Raw genomic sequence first — 20360 nt, forward strand, 5'->3', positions numbered from 1 at the left:
TTGAATCTGCATAAAATTGTTGATGAAATTTCAATAATAGCAAATGGAGTTACAAAATAAATAGGAAGATAATGAAACATGGGGAATTGAGGCGTGGATATCTTGCTCTTTTTAAGAAGATTCAAACCCTATGTGATTGGCAAAGCCTGAAACATGATGCAGTAGAACTTCTCTATGACTTGTCCCCTCCTAGATGCAACAATTCGATTGTTCGTCATATAAGTCAAACAAACTCTACACAAATAGTCTCAAAGCTCCACTAAAAGAAACACAATTCTTTGCTCAATAATCTCTCGAGGAAAATAAGTGAGAATGTAAGGAGGAAAGCTAAAAGAATTGTGATTGTTGTAGTAGTGATGAATGATCGAGGAATGGTCCCATTTATAGGTAAAAATAGGCTTCCCAAAATAAAGAGGTGTCGTAAACACACGAACTTTTTAACTTTTCATTTTCCAAACGTCCAACCTCTTCACTTTCTTAACTTCCAAAACTTACAAACCTATTAAAAGAAAATATAATGAATCAATTTTAATATTAAAATGCACCAACATACCCTGTCACGCCCCCAAATTAACATTGATATCTATACACAACCTAGATATAGAGTTTTACATATATATTTTTTTCGAGTTTGTTAACTTCTAATCACCTGTGACACGATCATATAACATATCGAAACCTAAAATCATATCGCCATAATTCGATATATATATTCTGAGCTTATAAACATATCTACAGGCCATTTCAAAAGTACACTATATAAGATTCCAAAATATAACCCTACAGATGGCAACCTACAAAATAACCCTACAGGTCGTCATCCATGTACATCAAACTCTGGAATCCTGTAGGAGCTCCACAGCTAGCCATGCTCTCTATGTAGTTCCATGCTCACCTACAATGCAAGAACTACATAAGCCAATGCTTAGTAAGCAAAATCATGCATGTCCTGAACATAAGTAATAATGACATATGACACCATGCCATTTACTTTAAATATCACGACAAAAAGTATCATATTTCAATAATTGTCAAAGTCGACTAGAAATCATTTCACTTCAAATCTTTCATTTCTTGGGCCCTTGACCCACCTACTATGCACCGGATAGAACTCTGCATAATATCAATAATAATAATCAAATGGCCAATATGAAATCGACGCCGACAAGTGGACCATCCTCTCGTGACCACTAGAGGCCCATCCCCTGACTACCCCTATGATCACCCAAGAAGTCTTCCACCCGGCAACGCCAATAATTATAATATCACAAGGGCACGGTCGAGTGGTCCGCCCTCCTGTGATCACCAAAGGCCCATCCCCTGTCTACCTTTGCAATCACCCAAGAAGTAACACCCGCAATGCCAAACATATCACATAAGCATGTCTCACATGCCTCGATGCCCTAGTAGTGGTCAATAAAACATTTATAATGAAACTCACTTTGAAATCATGTTTTGCATGCAGGATTTTCAACCATGTCACATGTCATGCATGCATATGAAAATGCTCATAAATGACGTATTTAATGGAAATCGATGTCAATAGGTTACGCAACCTCATACTCAATGATCGTAACCACCATATGATGTGCTATAAGCCTCTTATCAAAGTTATGTAGATATTTCAACATTACTATGTCACATATACTAGGTTCTCGCATCGTAGTTGCAAATGGATTTTCACTTACCTTTCACCTTTGTGTGTGCAAGCTCCTATGGAGATTAGATCAATATCCTTTTTGACTCGAAGTCAGAAAATCGCCTGTATTACCGTTTAATATTAAAGAGAACCCTCAATTTAATAACCTTCAAGCAACAAATCCCAAAATACATCCATTCTCACCAAAATAATTTAGACAGAATCATCATTTCAAGATACCGATGGCATTACAAACTTATCCCATAAATCTCTCTATTTCTCGAGTCAAATTATGAACGTCAACATCATCCAATTATTGTTGACAAACTAGTACCCTCAGAATCTATTTTCTAGGCCCAAGAGATGATTAATGTACATGTAAAGGTTGAAATCATATTAAACACACTGGACAGAATCTGTTTTCAGATTTCCCTTACCATCCAATTATTTTTTCAATCCCTTTTCACCCCCTTATCTATATCCAATTACTCCGAAATTTTTACCACATTTCTATAACATGTATATGAAGGTAATCATTCTCTAAAGTAGTGACAAGTAAAGTGTTCTCAGCCGCCAAAATAGTCCATTTCCACAACACTAAAATCAGACAGTTTTCCATTGTGACAGTTTTCGATTTCAATTTTATTAGCATGTTACCAATTGGATTTCAAGCTATTAGAAGACCATTTATATCCTTATAACTATCATGTAAAAACATTCATTAACATAGATACAAGTTATATCTTAAGTATTATCCAAAATCAAAGTTTAAACCACTTAACTCTAGCAACTCCACATCACTGCACAGATTGCTTTCTTTCAAATTCTTGTAACTAATTACCCCTATTTTTGGCATCATGAAATCATTAAGAACATTCTAACCTAATCAAAAGCAAGTTCATATGTTCAAGAAATTATAAACCCCTCAAGAAATAATGGATACAAACCTCAAAACTGTGAAGTAACTTGGCTGTCCAGAAATTCGAGCTTGCTGTTTCTATTTCTCTTTGGTTCTTTCACTCTCTTTTTCACTTGGAATCACTTAGATACGAGATAATGGAGTTAAAATATTATCTAGGAGGTAGATAAGTGGTCTTTAAATAGTTAAGATCGTGCTTATTGCTTAAGGATTAAGGAATTTATGGGCTAAAGCCACATCAAGCCATCAAGGTGAGTCACTAAGCAGGTGGTGGCTTCTTGCTGCAATATTTGACCTTTCTCCCACTATATTTGGATTTTTTTGAGCCTTATAAGATATATACATCCCTCCAACACGAGATCATGTCTTAAGGTTAAAGAAATTGAGTGTTAAAATGTTAAAATACCCCAAGCATGAGGTGTCTTCATGGCAGCAATACTTGACTTTCAACCATTATATTTAGATTCATTTGTGACTTTTAAAATATATATATCTATCCTATATTAAGTGTTTAGGGAGTATACACCAGATTGATGCCTTAAGGTTGAAGGAATTGAGTGCTAAAATGACAAACATCCCAAGCGCGAGGTGTTCAAGCATGAGATGGTCACGTGTAGCAAAAATCTGATTTTATATCTATCTTTGCAGGCACAAACCAAGTATCCTCGGCTTATTTTGACGTGTTTACAATCCATTTCACTTGTCCTAAGATCCCAAAGTATTTCATAGAACTAATTCCTCAACTGTTCATTTAATTACTTACCCGATTGATACACGATTCTCGATTGATTTCCACAATTCGCACCTCAATATTTATAACGTCATATGAGACATATATTATCGCGTCATGATCATGACCCTTTATGTCTCATGTCCCAAATATGTCAATTACCTATCTAGGGTTTAATGTGACCTCGAACAACCGAATAGAAAGCTTGAACATTTGTTGATACTAATTCCCGACCTTTTCGATTTCCTTTACTTACCAAGCTAATCTTCAACATCTAGTTATATGTCAATTACCTATCTAGGGTTTAATGTGACCTCGAACAACCGAATAGAAAGCTTGAACATTTGTTGATACTAATTCCCGACCTTTTCGATTTCCTTTACTTACCAAGCTAATCTTCAACATCTAGTTAACCCAATTTTCTATCATAACTCAATGTAAAATTCACTACTTAGGTCGAGGAGTCAAAGATCATCACTATATAAAGATTTTAAAGCCTCGATGATCAAACACACATTTTTAAGAGAAAGTAATTAGGAAGTTGATGCAAATGACAATGTAATTAGCATGGAATGCATGAATCATATTGGCCAAATGTACAACGTGAAGTTCGGGGTATTACAATACTTCACTCCAAACTTCCACAACTCGAGAGTTCATATCTTTGTTCTGGTCCAGCCAAAAGTCAATGATTATAAACCTCCTAGGTTTTTCTGAAAATTTTGATCCTCATTATAAGGCCAACTCAATTTAAATGTAATCACAAAGCTCCCTAACACAATGTTCTAAAAAGCTAGTTCAAGTAGTGCCTAGACCTTAGACACGAGGCTCGGGTGAAATGCCACGCCTTGGCAATGAACGACTAGTGGCGCTTTATTAATTTATTAATTTTTTATTTTTTCCTTTTTTTAAAAGCCTTTTATTTGACTTTAGTTCAAAATTTAAATGACTTTATCTGTACAAAAGTAAAATATGAAAACACGTTAGAAAACTTTAAGTAGGAGATGTCAAATTAAAAATGGAAACTATGAAAAATAGTCCAACTTCTGCATTTTGAAAACTTGAAAACTATATAAATGATTAATTGTAAAAATTATTAAGTAAATATAGTATTTTATTTGTAGATATTTGGTATTTATTATTTTAATTATTAAATAAGTTTTAGAATGATAAAAAATATAAAATATTTTTTAATATAAACTACTTTTTTAAGCATATGCTCGTCCAGACTTGTAAGCTTGAAACTTGGACTTCAAGCCTAACCACTCTTTACATTTTTCAAACACTGCTTTGACGTGAAACATCCAATATCTCCTTTCTCGTCAACAAACTTTCACATATATGCTACTAGAGCCACTCATTGGATTAGACAACAACAGTTTAGAGTCTTGCGTTATTTCAAATGCACCTTGAATCATAGTATGTTCATTCGACTTTCTGGGTGTCCAGACCCCTACAAGTGAACAGAAAAAGGGAGGAGGAAAGAGACCTCAGTGAACCCCCATCTTCAGATTCGAGCATTTGCTAATGCCAAATGTAAAAGGCAATGCATTCTTCTCATTCTCAACCGAAGTTAAATATCAGGCCATTTCTTATGGTTACTGTCGCATAAGCCAATTGGCATCAACTTTCACTTTGTCAACGATCAAGTCGTCGAGAAATACTAAAAAAATATGTATTTTGAAATAGTGATTTTTTCAAAAATGAATGGATAAAAAGCACCCAGAAAAAAAATAATAAAATAAAATTGGGTGATGTGGAATACATTTTATTGTGAGAATGTGATTAAAAATGAATTTGGAAAAAAGAACTAAAGAACTAATTTTAATTTAATGATCGTCAAACAAGGCTTAATAATTTGCTTCGAACATCACATAAATGTTTCGTCCGTCATCTCGTCTTTACCTCTACAAGATGGATTATAAATACATTCTTCTTGACATAAAAATCCAACTACAACCTTTCTACTAGATATATAGATCATTATGAGAATAGTGAATCTAGTAGCGTTACAAATCATAAATTCAACATTGGATAATTGGATTTGACAAGTAAAAAGAACACCTAATAAATGGTCGTCATGATCGACATTCCTCCATCTCTTCGTCCCAATGGAACTTCCCAGTATGCCAACATTAGTCTCTTACAACACAACCCATAAGAAGTGTGTTGTTATTTGACAGTAATCGAGAGACTATGAGCAATAGAAAACAAAATTGATAATTCAAAAAAGTCATATTTTCTCATGAAACTTCATCTAAAGGATGAAAACTAGAGAAACAAAAAGGCATCACCCAGTCATTAACTTCAATTTTGACAAAACTTTGACTTCAAAATGATAAATTAGAGAAGAGAAAAAAACTCTTCAATCAGATTCATTGTGCGTGATCTCCGAAGATGCTTTGGACGAATGAGGTCGAGAATCAGACCGTCCAGGCATATCTCCAAGATCTCTCGTGTTTGAATCCTGATTTCTGTGGTTCGTATCACCTTTCCTGATCCAATCTGTAAACTTCGATGATTCAGAGGAAGATGTTTCAGATAACGCTACAAGCGATGGTGTTTTCTGATAAGAAAGCCAAGGCGAATGAATTATGGGTGGAGAAGGTAGAGTGGAGGAGTATCCTTCCATGGGGTGGTCAAATTTACAAGAAGGGCCATATTTGCAAAGTCCATAAAGAGTGTAATATTCACATACAGGTTGACCCTGCATTTGAACAAAAAAAATATCAATCAACCACAAGAAAAGCGAATACTAATGATCAACAATATTCGTCGACTTTCTCCAAATAAAGAATATTTATGGGTTTCCTCATTATCTAATATATTTTAGTTAGCAAACGGGTTCTTCCATCAATAATTTTCCTGGCCACAAACCGAAACCCATGCCCCACCCCGGTTTCCAACACACTCGCACATGCTGTCTCTGCTTTGTTTATTTTTGGGGGGGGCTTGTATATTAGGTTTCACTAAAGCTGATCCCTGTATCCATAAAGAAAAATCATGATTCTCAAAATGATTGGAGAGGGTTCGAAGTAATTGAATGTCATTTGAAGTGAAAGGAACGAGATGAATAAACAGTAATATGTCTCCATCATCTAAGTTTAGCACACATTTACCTTGCTTTTCCTTCAGATCCGAACACAGGAAAAAGATCTTTCTCAATGTCTATCTCACAAGAGTCCCGGATCAAACATAAATCTTGATTTCTTGGCATGATCAAACCAATGAGCTAACCACAAGCTCAACCCATAGACATACCATTGCAACATAATCCAAGTATTGTAACCACAATCTTATCAGTTATCAACCGGAAATTTCTAGCCACAATCTTATATCTGTTATCAACCGTATAAAATGACATAATCACAAGAAAAAGGTACCTTCTACATATTTTCCCTGTATAAATAATCAAAAGCAGAAACAAGTCTTTAATCTTTATATATATCAAGCAATATTTTCAAATGGTGGCATATCAAAACACCATTGTAGCTACTGGTACTTCCATGTCAAAGTGTTGATATAAAACTTATTCTGTATAAAACTAGTTCACTTAGTCCCTGTATGACCCCAATTTTTTAAAACTTTTTTTTTCCCCGAACTTATTTTCAACCACACCTTTATGGGACCAACAACTTTTATTTTTCAACTACACATTTCATCCACTTTATCAAATTTACTAAGAATTTGATTTTTAGTCAAACCAAATAGGGCCTTAAAAACCTCCAAGGTTAACACATTGCTTATCTCATTATTCCGAAGTCCTGAAGAGGCTCAAATTACAAAATAAACTATTCCACAGAAACTTCAACTGTACAATGCTGTAAATTATTCAAGATGGGCAAGCTGGACACTCCAGCTAGGAATCAAATTTCTCCTTTTATTTTGCTCCTGAAAGTAATCTATCTCATTTAGAAACACCAAATCCCTAACAGAGGGTCGAGCTCTAAGAGGACTCAAAAGTCCTCCAGGTGATTATACGTTTATTTCCCTTTCATTTTTTTTCCTTTCCTACATAAGGTGACTAGACATTTATTTCCATTTTTGCTTTCTTCTATTGCCTTTTACCCTTCTCCATCCTAATCTGGAGCTTTATACTCCCTCCTCTAAAATACCCACAACCTCCGACTCTTATCCCTTTCCCAAACATTTCACCATCGTTGGTCAACTTCTCTTCACTAATATCCAATCCTGCTAATTCACCAAACCTAGATCCCACTTGTGATCGAATTTTTCTTCAAAAACAATGGAGGTGGAGGCATTGATGATCAGAATGGCATTTCTAAAGGTATCATAAGCTACGGTAGTATTCAGTGATGCAGTTAGGGAACTGCTTCAGGGAACGCGTGAGCTGTAGAGATTGTGTGCAGCTATGCGAGAACCAGTACGATGGGAAAGGGACTGCAGCTGTTCTCTGGAAAAAATGGTTTCAACATTTTTTGGTGAAAAATTATTTAATTATGTTGAACCTCCAAAAATTTTAGAAAAAAGGGTTACAGTCATGCACTCGGATTTTGTATTTTTTTTCCTGGCTTAAGTTATTTGACACCAACCTAAAAAACAAAAGATCGGCCAATTGTTAATCCCTCTGGGTGAGGGTGGTGCCATCTGCCACATAAAGGGATAGTCCTACCTAGAACAACCCACACAAGTCACCACTAGCTTTTGATCCGGGTAAGTCATGTTAACTGAATGTCAATTACTAGGAGGATGCTGTTGCCAGAAATCACATAATTTATCAAATATGCTTACTCAAACACAACATTATTATAATTTTACATAATGAAGTGTTTCCGTAAAAATATAAAATAAAAATGTTTATCTAATGAATTACAAAGAAGAAATGTTGTGCGAACGAAATTCATGGAGTAAATTGTGACATTTTTAGATGTGGCGTCAACATGGGAAAGTATAATTACATCATGTCCTTTAACTACAAATGTCTACTTAAGTGCTCTAACTGATTTGACTTTTACCGCAATAACTGAATTTGCAAGACAGCATTTTTATGATCTGAAGAAACTTAAAATCGTTGTTTTCAATCTAATTTGGCATTATAAACCCTTATTTTCATTTAAAATACAAGTCACCATAACTGCTGAAGATGAAGAGACATCCTAATGAATGAATCAACTTACAGGTCTTAAAGGGAGCCCAAGTGGCCCGATAAAATTTGATGCTGATTGTAAAATCTTTTCTCTAGGGTGATGATATTTGCAATCTGATCCATATTTACAGCTCCCATTGTTCATAAAGAACCGACATTCTGGTTGATCAGGTCTCTCTGGCAGATGAGATGCTGATAGCTGCCCACTAAAAACTGGCAGACCAAGCCCACTAGTTACATATACAGGGTTGATACCTCCCTAATTGTCAGAAAAAATGAACAAATGAATTAGCACTGCAACATAAAACATGAAAGGTACAAATACCATTGTTTCTAGTAGTAAACAAGCCAAAAACAACGACATACGATAAATTGAACTTGGACTAGATTACAATATCAAATTATCTATTTGATGTAAATATTTTATTGAACTAGAGTGCACTATCAAAGTATCCACTTGGTGTAAAATATTTCACCAGACACATTTTGTGATCTATACATGCTTTATCAAGGAAGCAGATATGCTGCAGCGGCTATTTCTGTAATAACATTTTTTAGTTTGCTGATTGATCAAATAAGATATATAGGATTAGAGAAGTGGTGGGAATCAGTGTGTCAAAATTCCGGCATCTGATCCTCAATGTAATGTATTAGTAGGACTTATCCTATGCTTGTAATTAATCCTTCTAGATCCGAAGTGAAATAATTTTAGCATGCAAGGGACGCATAGCAGTGTTGCTTACTACACACAACCACTATGTCCATAACTAGGTAGACCACACATTTCTGCCAATATGTGTCAATTTCTTAAATATAAAAGGGCCTTCTCAGAAAGTAAGACACAAATGATATTCAAAATATTGGAAAAGCCTTGTATTGCCAGCTTCAGTCCTATACCATCAATTGCTCTGTGTGGCTTGTTAAGTGAAGAGAAAATTCACCAAAACCATTAATTTTAAACGCAAGTTAATCATTCCCAAAATAGTTCCAAATAATGCATCCCTTGAATAATTTGCTCAGCAGGTACAAAATCCAAATCTGTAACATCAGGTGCAAATAATAACAATGTTGTCTTCAGGCTCAAATTTTTGTTATCTTTCCCATTGTTATAGGACAATAATTTCAGTTTTTTTTTTTTAATCCTTCCATGCTTGATGAAGAGAAATAATCTAACACTATCGAACACTTGAAACTAAGAAATGACGAGGAAATAAGTCACAGAGAAATCAAAACTGCATATAATATTGTCATCATGATGAGTTGTCAATACAGGGACCAAGCAGCAAACAATGGATATCAGCCTCTGAACTCTAGAGGTCGAGTTTTAAATTTAACATTATGGTATGCTGGGTTTGTGGGTACAATTTTCAAGATGTTTTGCATCTCTTTTCCTCTATTTCAGTAACATAAGATCAACAATGAGCAAATCAATTGGAGAGAATTATTATAGAGAAGTTGGCAGCCCACCAGTGGGAACCAGCAGCTGCAGCCAGCCACTGCTCTCAAGGACAATAATAACACGGATCCATTCTCAGCAGTCGCAGCAACCACAACCTTTGGCAGTGCCTTCTGCCACAACCAACCATGGCAAAGTGCCATCCACTGTTAGTGTAGTAGACTGTTGTGGCGGGAACACTTGGCTAGCCACAAAAGAGTTTATTTGTGGGGGACTTTGGCAATGACAAGTATTGCCAATGCTCAGAACTTCAAGCCAGAGCCCAAGAATATATTCCAGAAGTCTGGTTACAGGGTAGTATCCAATCACTTTTAATTATTTGGCGACGTGTTTGATGCTATGCACTTATAACGCAGGTTTGCAACATATTTTTTTCACATAAAAGTTGGCAGAAAGGTGTGTCAATTTATTGTTGATTCAAATAATTTAGAGAATGAATTTTCCAAGGAAACGGTACAGAAGTTGAGTTTCATTACCGCACGACATCCCAATCCTTTTAAGCTGGCATGGCTTAAGAAGGGAACAAAATTGGTGACTTATCAGTGAGAAGCATGCTCGCATCACTTTGTTTGTGCACGACATTGAGGTAACACATACAAAATCACTCTCAGTGGTACAAAAATTGTGATACTATCTAGCCAGGATAAGTTTAATACTCCACTTGCGAGGGTCATTGCCAATCTATCAATTCAAGCATTCTTCAAGCGCGAGATGGAGTCAAACATGGTTCTTTACCTTGTTTCGAAAGGTGAACCATTCATAAACTACTAATAGAATTTGCAAATATATTTCATGAGGAACATCTGAAAGGAATGTTTATGGGACAGATAATAAAATCACATCAACTTAGTCCTGAGTCTCCTGACCGACCACACTCCTGTATCACTCCCAACGAACAAAAAAGTTGAGGAGCTAGTTATCAGTTTGTCGGTGATAGGGCATCTTACACACTACCGTATATATGTTGAGAGCCATGTGATCAAACAAACTTACAATGTGTTACTGAGGGTCTGTTTGAGCCCCATTTTTTTTTAGAGAATAGGTTCTATAATAGTGATTTTCTTTTAGAATGTATGGTTAAAAAGTTGGAATTTTTTTGGATTTACGCGTAAGATTATCTTATTAGGAGAATATGTTGTTAAAACTAAGTTTAAGAACAAATGAGTTTTTATAAAATGGGGCTCAAACATGGGCTGATTTTGATACCGCTTTGGATGATTTATGGACACTAAGGCAAGGCCACATTGCTAAGTAAGGTGGACTTGAAGAGTTGTTGCCACCACATTCGAACCAGACAAGTGGAACGCCGCGTTTAAGTTGCGAGAAGTTGTTGCGAGAAGTTGATGCGAGTAATTAATGATGTCACTCTACTTGTCTAATACATCGAGCACATTCATGAGGGTGATGAATTAGACAATTGGGAACTACAACTCCTTATTGGTAGGATTATCATTAGATATCAAAGCCTCGCTTGAGTGGTAAGAGCTAAGCCTTACCATGTTTGAGTCTCATCTATTTGGAAGGGTAAAAAATAAAATTATATCATCATCGTCTATTTTGATGATATTATGATGTACGATGTTAATGCCCATGTCAATATTGTTATATTGTGAAAGACTTTAGTAGTTTAACGTCGTGATGGGTTTTAAAATGTGAACAATAAGAGTCCATTTAGCAAGACTTCTACTTCTACTTCTTGTAGAAGAGCCTCCTGAAGAAGCACGATGGCCGGCTCTGAAAGCTCTTTTAATAATGAAGAGTTCTATATAGTGCTCCAAGCAGTTAACACTTGTGCAATATTAATTGCAACAGGTACATCAATTTTCAAATCACAAGGCTCCAATTTACATCAGTGGACTAAAGAGCGTGTCAAAGAGCCATGTGCGAACAATAGCTTATCTGTAAGATTTTTAATTAATATAAAAGGCACAAAGCAAGGGTCTTGCATCAAGTGACAGACATGTCAAATCTTCGCCAAGATGCGGGTTGAAATGTCTAGTTTTGATTCGTTTGCCGAAAGTTCACGAGAAAATATGACTTAGGGAGCGTAGTGATTCTGTGCTTGATTAAGGGTTCGTTTTCTTAGGTATCTTCTATCAATGTATACATCACTATAATCTTTCTCACAAATTATTGATGTTTAGGATGCGACAGTACATAGGCCCTTATTTCTATGTCTTACTTTTACCATTGATGCAGAGGAAGGTTTAAAGGTATGTAGCACTCTGGGAAGTGTGTCATGTGGATAAAGGTAAGGTGAAAAATATCAGAGATGTGTTGCTAACGATTCCTACACATTCTTGACGTAAACATGGATTTTATCTAAAGAATAGCTAGAATGCAGTACAGCATTATCCTTGTGATTGTTGAGCATTTCTCAAAAATGGCACATTTAATTGTGTGAAAAGACGGTAGATGCATTGCATGGCCTCATTATATTTTCAAGAGGCATATTGTTTGCACAATGAGTCTCCTCTATTGTTACGGAAGATAGACTCAATTCCTTCATTAGGTGAATTCTATGGAAGTTGGTCAACACAAGTTTGACTTTTCATATACTTGTCACCCTTAGACACAAGTTGCTAATTGATAATTGGGCAATTTATTGCAATGTGAAGTTGGGGAAATTTAAAATTTAAGACCTCAAAATTAGCGTGTAAAATTTGCTCTTAATCATTTCGCTCATCATCGCACTAGTGCTACTACTAGTCATTTTCAGTAATCCATAGGCAATAGATGTAGCGTGGAAGCAATATTCATGTTGATTTACAAAGACAATAGTGAATTTAGGAAGATAAAGATAAATAAAGAGAGAGATAAAGTTTAGGCATTATATTAAAAGTAAAGTTTGATTCATAATTTATTATTTAGATTAGATTAGATTGAATTAGATTTTATTTGATTTGATGTTTCGATAATGTTCTAGATTAGGTAGAACTTGATTTGATTTGATATTCTTACAATTTCTTGCTCTATAAATAGAGAGGATTATTAGATTAAATAAACAACCAGATTATATGAATAAACATTGATTTCCTCTTGCCCTCAATTCTTCTCTTCTTTGCACCACTTTCTCTTCTGGTTTCTAATTGTTCATTAACAAGTTATACACATCCTGCGTCACTAATATTCGTTGATTCTTCACAGAGAATACCGAATTCTTATTTTGATCATAAAATCGTTAATTCTGATGAATGCCAATTTTAAAACCAGAAAATTGGAGAAAATCTCAACAATTAATCTCATTTCAATTCAAAAACAAGCTTCTCTGGCATTAATGCTACAATTTTTATTTATAACTAAAAAACCTAATAAACGATTAATCATAATAAATGAGTAACTCTAATTAATTACTAATCCTAATTAACAACTAACATCCAGATACCAACAAAAATTAAAAGACCTAATTGGAATTGAATTTCGAATTTATTTACTAAAGAAAATACTAACTACAAATAATAATTAAAAACTCAATTTTCATTCAATGTGCTCCAAACACCATTGGACTTACTAACTTTTCTCGTGTTGAAAAAGAGCATTTTTGGGGGCTAAACATAACAAGCTGCATCCTGAAAATATTAACCGTAGGTGAGAAGATCGACCTAAATACTTATCAGTTGAAGATTTTGAGTCACTTATATCTTGGATGGATATTATGCTAAGCACTTAGAATCATATCACAAAGATGAGATGATAGAGACAAGGAGAGCTATTCAAAGGCAAATCTTGGGTTACTCGACGAAACGATGCAATAGCTGGTATGATCTATACATTCGAAGCTCAACTAGACCTCCCTATGATGAGTCGAGCATCCCGATTGTGAGGGATTACAACTCGACCAATTCCCATATTATTCAGTCATACTTTGATTAATTTCATGCACTTTAATTAATGAGCTTGCTAGGGAAATTACATCATTTTCTTCATTATGTAAGACTTTGGTGTTTTCCTTTAAAGGAAAAACTCGAATTTTATGGTTAATTGGTTGTTTATTGAATAAAAGTTAAGATTGTTTCTGAATATTTGGCAAATTTTCAATATTCTTCATGAATCAATGAATATTTTATTCTCAAATCCCTCAATATTCCTAGAACCAACGAGTGTTTACAATATCATTCATTATATTATGCTTTTACTACATCAATCCCAAACCAACTTTGTACAATTGTACTGTATTTTGTATAGAGTAAAACTACAAAGGCTACCCACAAGGTTTCTAAAAAATACAAATACACTTCACTCTAGCATTTTAGAAAATTAGGTTAGCAAAGGGAAATAAACATTTCTCACTTCACCTTTTCATTTTGTGCTAGATAAAATACTCTTTTTATAATTATTTTTCTTTTTCTTAATTTTTTTTAGATAAGAGCATTCTTTCTAGTTTAATGAAATGAATTTTCCCTCTAAAATTTGCATGTTTTTTCATATTAATAATTTTGTAATAACTGATTTTATTTTAAAAAAGAACAAAATAAGATTAATAAAAAATATTATCTACAAAAAATAATAAAATAATAATTTAAGCTTTGGACTTTGAATGCTGAGTTAGCTCTTTATAATGTCTAAACTTAACAAAGTAAAGATATTATGAGTTTAAAAAATTTAAAAATTAAGGAAAATGATGCTAAATCAAGAGATAAAAAAAAATATAGCAAAATGTTAATTCTGCCACTTTTTAATGGACTAATTATGAGAGTGAAGTTCAGCATTTTAAAGGAAGAAAAGGAAAGGAAAAAACATATATTTTACTTTGTAGTGCCTCAAAATAGGATTGCATATAATTACAGTTGATCACATAATATTAAAACTTTTCGTCTTCATTTAATATATTTTTATTATCTTTATTAAAAACATTATGAAACAAGTAATAATGTTGATTAGTCACTTATTTGTGAATCATATTTGCAAAATTATATAACTTCATTAACAAATAAGTCATATTTATATAATTCAATACGATGTTTTATTTAGCTAAAAGAAATCCTATCATCTAAATGAAAGGTATAAAAAATAAATATTAAGAAAATGAAAGGAAAAATTATAGTTTAAGTATCATTTAGTAAAAATGTCAATCTAGTATAATGAAAAAGGGTAAATGGGAACTCTCTCCCTTTTTTTTTTTTTTTTTTTTTTTTTTTTTGGCTGACAAGCAATCTGTTATAAAAAAATCAAAACTTAGGGGATTTTTTTTTGTAATTTTCCGAAGAGATGGAGCGTCCCAGCAACCTCGAGTGGTAATTTGCTCTTTTCCATATATATGTGCGTTATGTTTTAAGTACACACTCTTAAAGTTCTCGAGTAAATTTTATATCCCAGGAACTCTCATGCTCAAGCTTACACTTTGTACTATGTAAGAAACAACATTGGGGAACTATAACAGGATATTTCCTCTTAGGTATCACTTTTGCATGTATCCATACAAAAGTAGAGCTGCTATTAACAAATCTACACACTCGACTTGGTGAGAAATGCTAAGTTATCAAGTTGTAGCTGATACATTCATGTGTTCAGAAAAGACACCAGTATGCAATGTTGTATTTCAGATAAGATAGAGAAAAACTCAAAACAGATCATAGAAAGAAACACGTGTTGATCTAGTATAATGGAAGGGATTAAAACAAGCTCCAACAATTCCCATTGAATAAAACTACATAAAACGGCACAAGACATTGTTGTACTGCATATTCATGAAAGATCTTCTCCGTAAGAAACAACCAGTGGTGTGCAAAATGTTTACTGCAAAAGATCAAATCAAACTTATTTTCAGATCAAAACACGTACCATGTACACATTCCATCCTTGCGCTGGTGATAGAACTACAGGCATAAAGCTTCGTTGGGATTGGAGGGAACTAGATCCATATGTTGGCTTCGATAATGATGATTCTGGAAGTTGACCGACAGAAGGGGCACCAGAGGAAGGCACAACTACAGAGCCACCTAAACCATAGACAATATGACCTGCTACAGGTACATTTGCAGCTGAAATGGGTTGAGGATGATGGAACTTGCACACATACCCATATTGACATAATCCAGTCTGCATATAATAAGGACATGGCTTTGCGTCCTGAATAACAGTCAATAATGATTAATTATAACCTTACTACAAGCATCCGTTCTCAGAAATATTTGGCTACTTGCATGTCACAAACTATTTTCTTATAGTTGCACCTTGAGAAGAATTGAAACACTGGGATGAAGAACCAGATTAAGAAAGCATAAGCACCTGACGCATTGGTAGCCCCAAACTATTGAATACAACTGATGAGTCACCACGCCTGTCCTTGGGATGATGATATTTACAAGTCATTCCATACTTGCAAGTACCTGTCTTAAGATAATACTGCAAAACAAAACAAATTAATTACAAGAGGCAGCACAACCGACTTACAAAAGAACCTATTTCAGTACGGCTGAAAAACATTTCCACACTGCTAATAACCAAAAACAACAGATTTAAGATGAGTATCAATAAATTAACTTCAACCTGTTCTCCACTGCTGATTTATGCTTTTAGCACTTCAATTGAATAGACAAGAAAAGAAATTTCGAGTGTATTAACCTCCAAGCATGGAAACCTCTACAGAACCCACTGTAAGCTTCTTCTAACTTAAAAGCCTATGATTTCACATAAGAAAGTATGCATACAGAACAGAATTAGAGTAAATTCCAAAACTAAATGATTTTTATAACGACTACAAGGTAAAATTACCCATCAGCAAAAGGACCATTGGATGAATGTCATAACAACACAAAACAATCAAACAGGTGGAGAGATCTACTGTCACCAATAAATCATTTCATGTCCATGCAGGCATGCAGTTTCACTCAGCATACCATCTATATTGATAACCTATGAAAGTTCTGGACATCATCTATAACAACTCTCAAATCATCTTCTACATACATATTTTCACCTTACAAAGTTTAACACGCACGGTGTCCAAGGAATTTTGGAGTGAAAGTCTAACAAAGCAATTTCTTGGATTTACATTTATCTTCTTCCATACGACTATAAGTATAATAAAATGAATTGTTCTTTCATCATTTAAATTATGAAAATTTATGTTATGAGTATGATGATACAAAAATCGAATTTATGATTATGATAAGCATCCTATATGTGTAAGTTCAAAAGACCGGAATTTAGTAGCGCTATGCACGGGAATTATAGCCACGAAATTCGGATTTTAATTCCCATGTCTTCATACGTATGTTATGATTTTTCATATTTAAATATGAGATGCAATTTGTTATTACTCATTTACTGAGATTTATGTCTCACATCTATATGTTAAATATTTTATAGGTAATTAAAATGGCAGGGTTCGAGGTGATATGAGGTGGGTTGCACTTGCATGGGTGAAAAATGAAGAATAACTTAAGTAGTTAAAGATTTTAATAATATTCATTGTATTTTTTAAAACTAATTTTAAATCCTCACATGTTCAGAAAATATTATGTTGTTCTTTGTTTATGAAAATATTCTTTTTGCGGTACATGTATAATGATTCCAAAGGTAAAAATTTGAATCGCTACATCATCTGAGTCAAAATCATTCACATTAAAATAAATCACCTATCGAACTCCAGAGAAGGAAAACATTTTATTATGTTCATGACAAAATTTACACATAGTTAGTCCTCTTTTTATTCCATGGTTCCAATATAACAAGCCTACTGAGTTACTTTCATTCAGTATTCATAGCAATTCGCAAGGGCAATCCATGTTTAGACAGATTGTTTACCATTTTCCACTAAATAACCAAAAGGAAACTTTATTACCTACTTCAATTTACAAGTCAATATTTCAAAGTCTCAATGCTGACAGATAATATTAAATGAACAGTACTAATTTTGTAATAACATAACTTTAAGACCGGTCCAGAGGAAATTGAGAAATAAAAACGCATTGCTTGGTATAAGAATGCAGATATTTTCATTATACACGAAACTGAAGACATTGAAACTTCTACTATTGTCAATTTAATTTTTACGTTTTATCTATACGTTCCGGTACAGGCTTTGTCTTGATGCGATATTTTTAGTTTTAGAAGTGGATCGCATCAGAGACATCCAAAATGAGATAACAACAGAGTAAATTATGAAACGAATAGGTTAAAATTAACATTGCTTAAGTTTAGCGAACTTTTACAAGATGTATGAATGGAATGGATGCGTGAAAATGGACTTGAGGAGTTGATACTGAATTTAGTCTAAATAAATAAAGTGTGCAGAATTTCATTTCATTGAATCATAGGCAGCAGAAAGTTTATCAAGTTTTCGACACACTTATCCAAAAAGGACATTGGTTGGTTATATTTAGATTGACTCAAAAATATATATTTTCGCACACCAAACTATGTGACAGTCTAAAACAATTAGCTAGCAAGCATACTTTCCATTTAAGTAGGGAAGAATAAATTACCCCACACTCCGGTTGTCCAACTCTTTCAGGAAGTTCACCTGTGCTTTGAACACTCTGTTCATAGTCATCAAGAACACAAAGAAAAAAAATGTTAAAACACATTCAAAATCTTCCTTTCACTTTATGAACTTTCAATAAATGATATATCATATCATCGAATAGCTATTTACTTGTCCTGAATTAGGCGGATGATTGAAACGACAATTGGTTCCATAACCACAAGTCCCTGTCCTTAAATAGTATATACAATCGGGTTCACCAGGTCGACCCGGGTATGAACCCGGACCCGTATCACCATTTTTATGCTCTCTGCTTTCTACCTTCAATGACTTCATAGCATCTACGACATATATAAATAAATGACAAACAAAAAAAAAATTTGAATCAATCATACTCATCAGTATTTCAACAAATGATCAAATTATGAAGAAAATACCTTCAACATTGCTCTGTAATTTTCGATGGTCCGGCATCTGTACGCAAATTTTAATGCATATAACACTGTACACAAAAATTGATCGATGAAAATTGCGATTGAAGATGAATGACGGGATAGTTAAAGCAAGAGTAAATCAGAATAAAGTAGAGTTCAGATTCACGCGAATTTTTGTGGGGGAAAAAATATTCAGGTGTGAATTTCGGTCTTAAATATTGAATGTTAAATTATTTAATTGTCCTCGTGTACGCGCAATAAATTACACTATCTGATGAAAAGGCAGATTTGCCCTCCAGATGAATGAAGTCAATTAGGAAGGCCCGAGGATTTTATCGTCTTTTCAGTTTATAATTTAATAACCTGCTATTAAATTTGGGCCACGGCGGGAAATACTGGGAATATATTATTTTAGTTTTGGTGTTTTTTATAATATAATAGTGTTAAATACCCTATCTATCCCTAAACTTTCACCCATATTTCAAAAGCGTCCCTGAACTTTAAATTGTTTTTAATTTGCTTGAACTTACAAATCTGATAAGGAAGGACAAAATAAAACGAGAAGCAAAATTGAAATATTTTAATTCCTATCCAGTGATTGCCTTGACCTCAACCTCGACCTGACCCTGCCTAACATACTAGAAAAATAATGAAGAAGGGATGGAGATGATTATCCTACTCCATTGTCACCCCTAATTCTAAATTTAGTTCACACATCATTCCATCCATTTGAATTGATGTCCCCCTAATCACCATGTTGGGTGTTGCAAATTGAGGGTGAATATATAAATAGAAGAAGTGATTATTTTTTGTCATTAGAAAAAGTTATAAAATATTCTTTTTTTTGTAAATAGTGTTATGTAGATCATATCAACGTAAAACACAATAAATAATTACGAAAAGGTGACAACAATAAACAAACGGATCTAATTGACACATTAGCATATGGAGTTTGTGTTGTCGTCATGTTAGATGGATGCGAATTAGGTTTGGAAGTTTAGAAGATGTATAGACTCTATCTGATTTGGTTTAAAATCATATTTTTAGTAAATTTTGATAAGAATTGATCTAATGTATGATTGAAAATTTGTAAATTTTATAAAATATGTAATTAAAAGTAAAAACATGTTTGTGCCCATTGTTACACCTCTCCAATGAAACTTGAGTTACTATCCTCATGGAATTTGTCAAGAGCAGTCCACGTCTTTTGATAGGAAACACCTAAAGCCCATGAAGAAAATGGTGCTTCGATCGAAGCATTGTACATTAATTCAAACTTGATCAATGAGAGGAAAACCTAATTGGCCGAAGCCCCTTTCATTGAAGCACCCCTAGCCCCATGTGCTTCGGACCAAAAACATTCCCAAAAAGATCCTTTTTGTGAGAATCTTGTGAAAGTTATTGATGTGACAATTTACAGCTCAAGCACATCTAATCATGTCAATATATTGACCAAAAGTGTAAATATGGACTACTGAGCAACTCTCCTCTTTCTCAAGAATAATCAAGTGCAATATAGGTCAAGTGGGCAATGAAAAATTTTATTACAGGACATCCAGATGGATCAGATGAAGCTACACGTGCTTCATTTAATGGTCATATTATCAAGTACCTTTTGTGTATCATTTAATGGGTAACGCAATTCTA

General features: G+C 33.9%; 1 protein-coding gene across 1 annotated transcript; it reads right to left on the reverse strand.

Moving 5' to 3' along the window:
* Window positions 1-5206: 5206 nt before the first annotated feature.
* On the reverse strand, window positions 5207-18916 carry LOC111412438 (zinc finger CCCH domain-containing protein 3-like). Its single transcript, XM_023043367.1, has 7 exons — window positions 18717-18916; window positions 18451-18620; window positions 18281-18334; window positions 16080-16196; window positions 15633-15920; window positions 8427-8654; window positions 5207-5995 (listed from the first exon to the last, which is right to left on the reverse strand). The coding sequence occupies exons 1-7, from the start codon at window positions 18751-18753 to the stop codon at window positions 5654-5656; spliced, it is 1236 nt and encodes a 411-aa protein (XP_022899135.1). The 5' UTR covers window positions 18754-18916; the 3' UTR covers window positions 5207-5653.
* Between the last annotated feature and the right edge of the window lie 1444 nt (window positions 18917-20360).

This window comes from Olea europaea, chromosome 16 (genome assembly GCF_002742605.1).
Source record: "Olea europaea var. sylvestris chromosome 16, O_europaea_v1, whole genome shotgun sequence".
In the NCBI taxonomy this organism is placed as follows: domain Eukaryota; kingdom Viridiplantae; phylum Streptophyta; class Magnoliopsida; order Lamiales; family Oleaceae; genus Olea; species Olea europaea.

Excerpts from the sequence above, each read along its gene's own strand:
- LOC111412438 (XM_023043367.1), bottom strand. The coding sequence starts at position 18,753 with ATGCCGGACCATCGAAAATTACAGAGCAATGTTGAAG. Across the intron at positions 18,621-18,716 it reads ATTACAGAGCAATGTTGAAG|ATGCTATGAAGTCATTGAAG; the intron begins GTATTTTCTTCA and ends TATATGTCGTAG. Across the intron at positions 16,197-18,280 it reads TTGGACAACCGGAGTGTGGG|TATTATCTTAAGACAGGTAC; the intron begins GTAATTTATTCT and ends TTTGTTTTGCAG.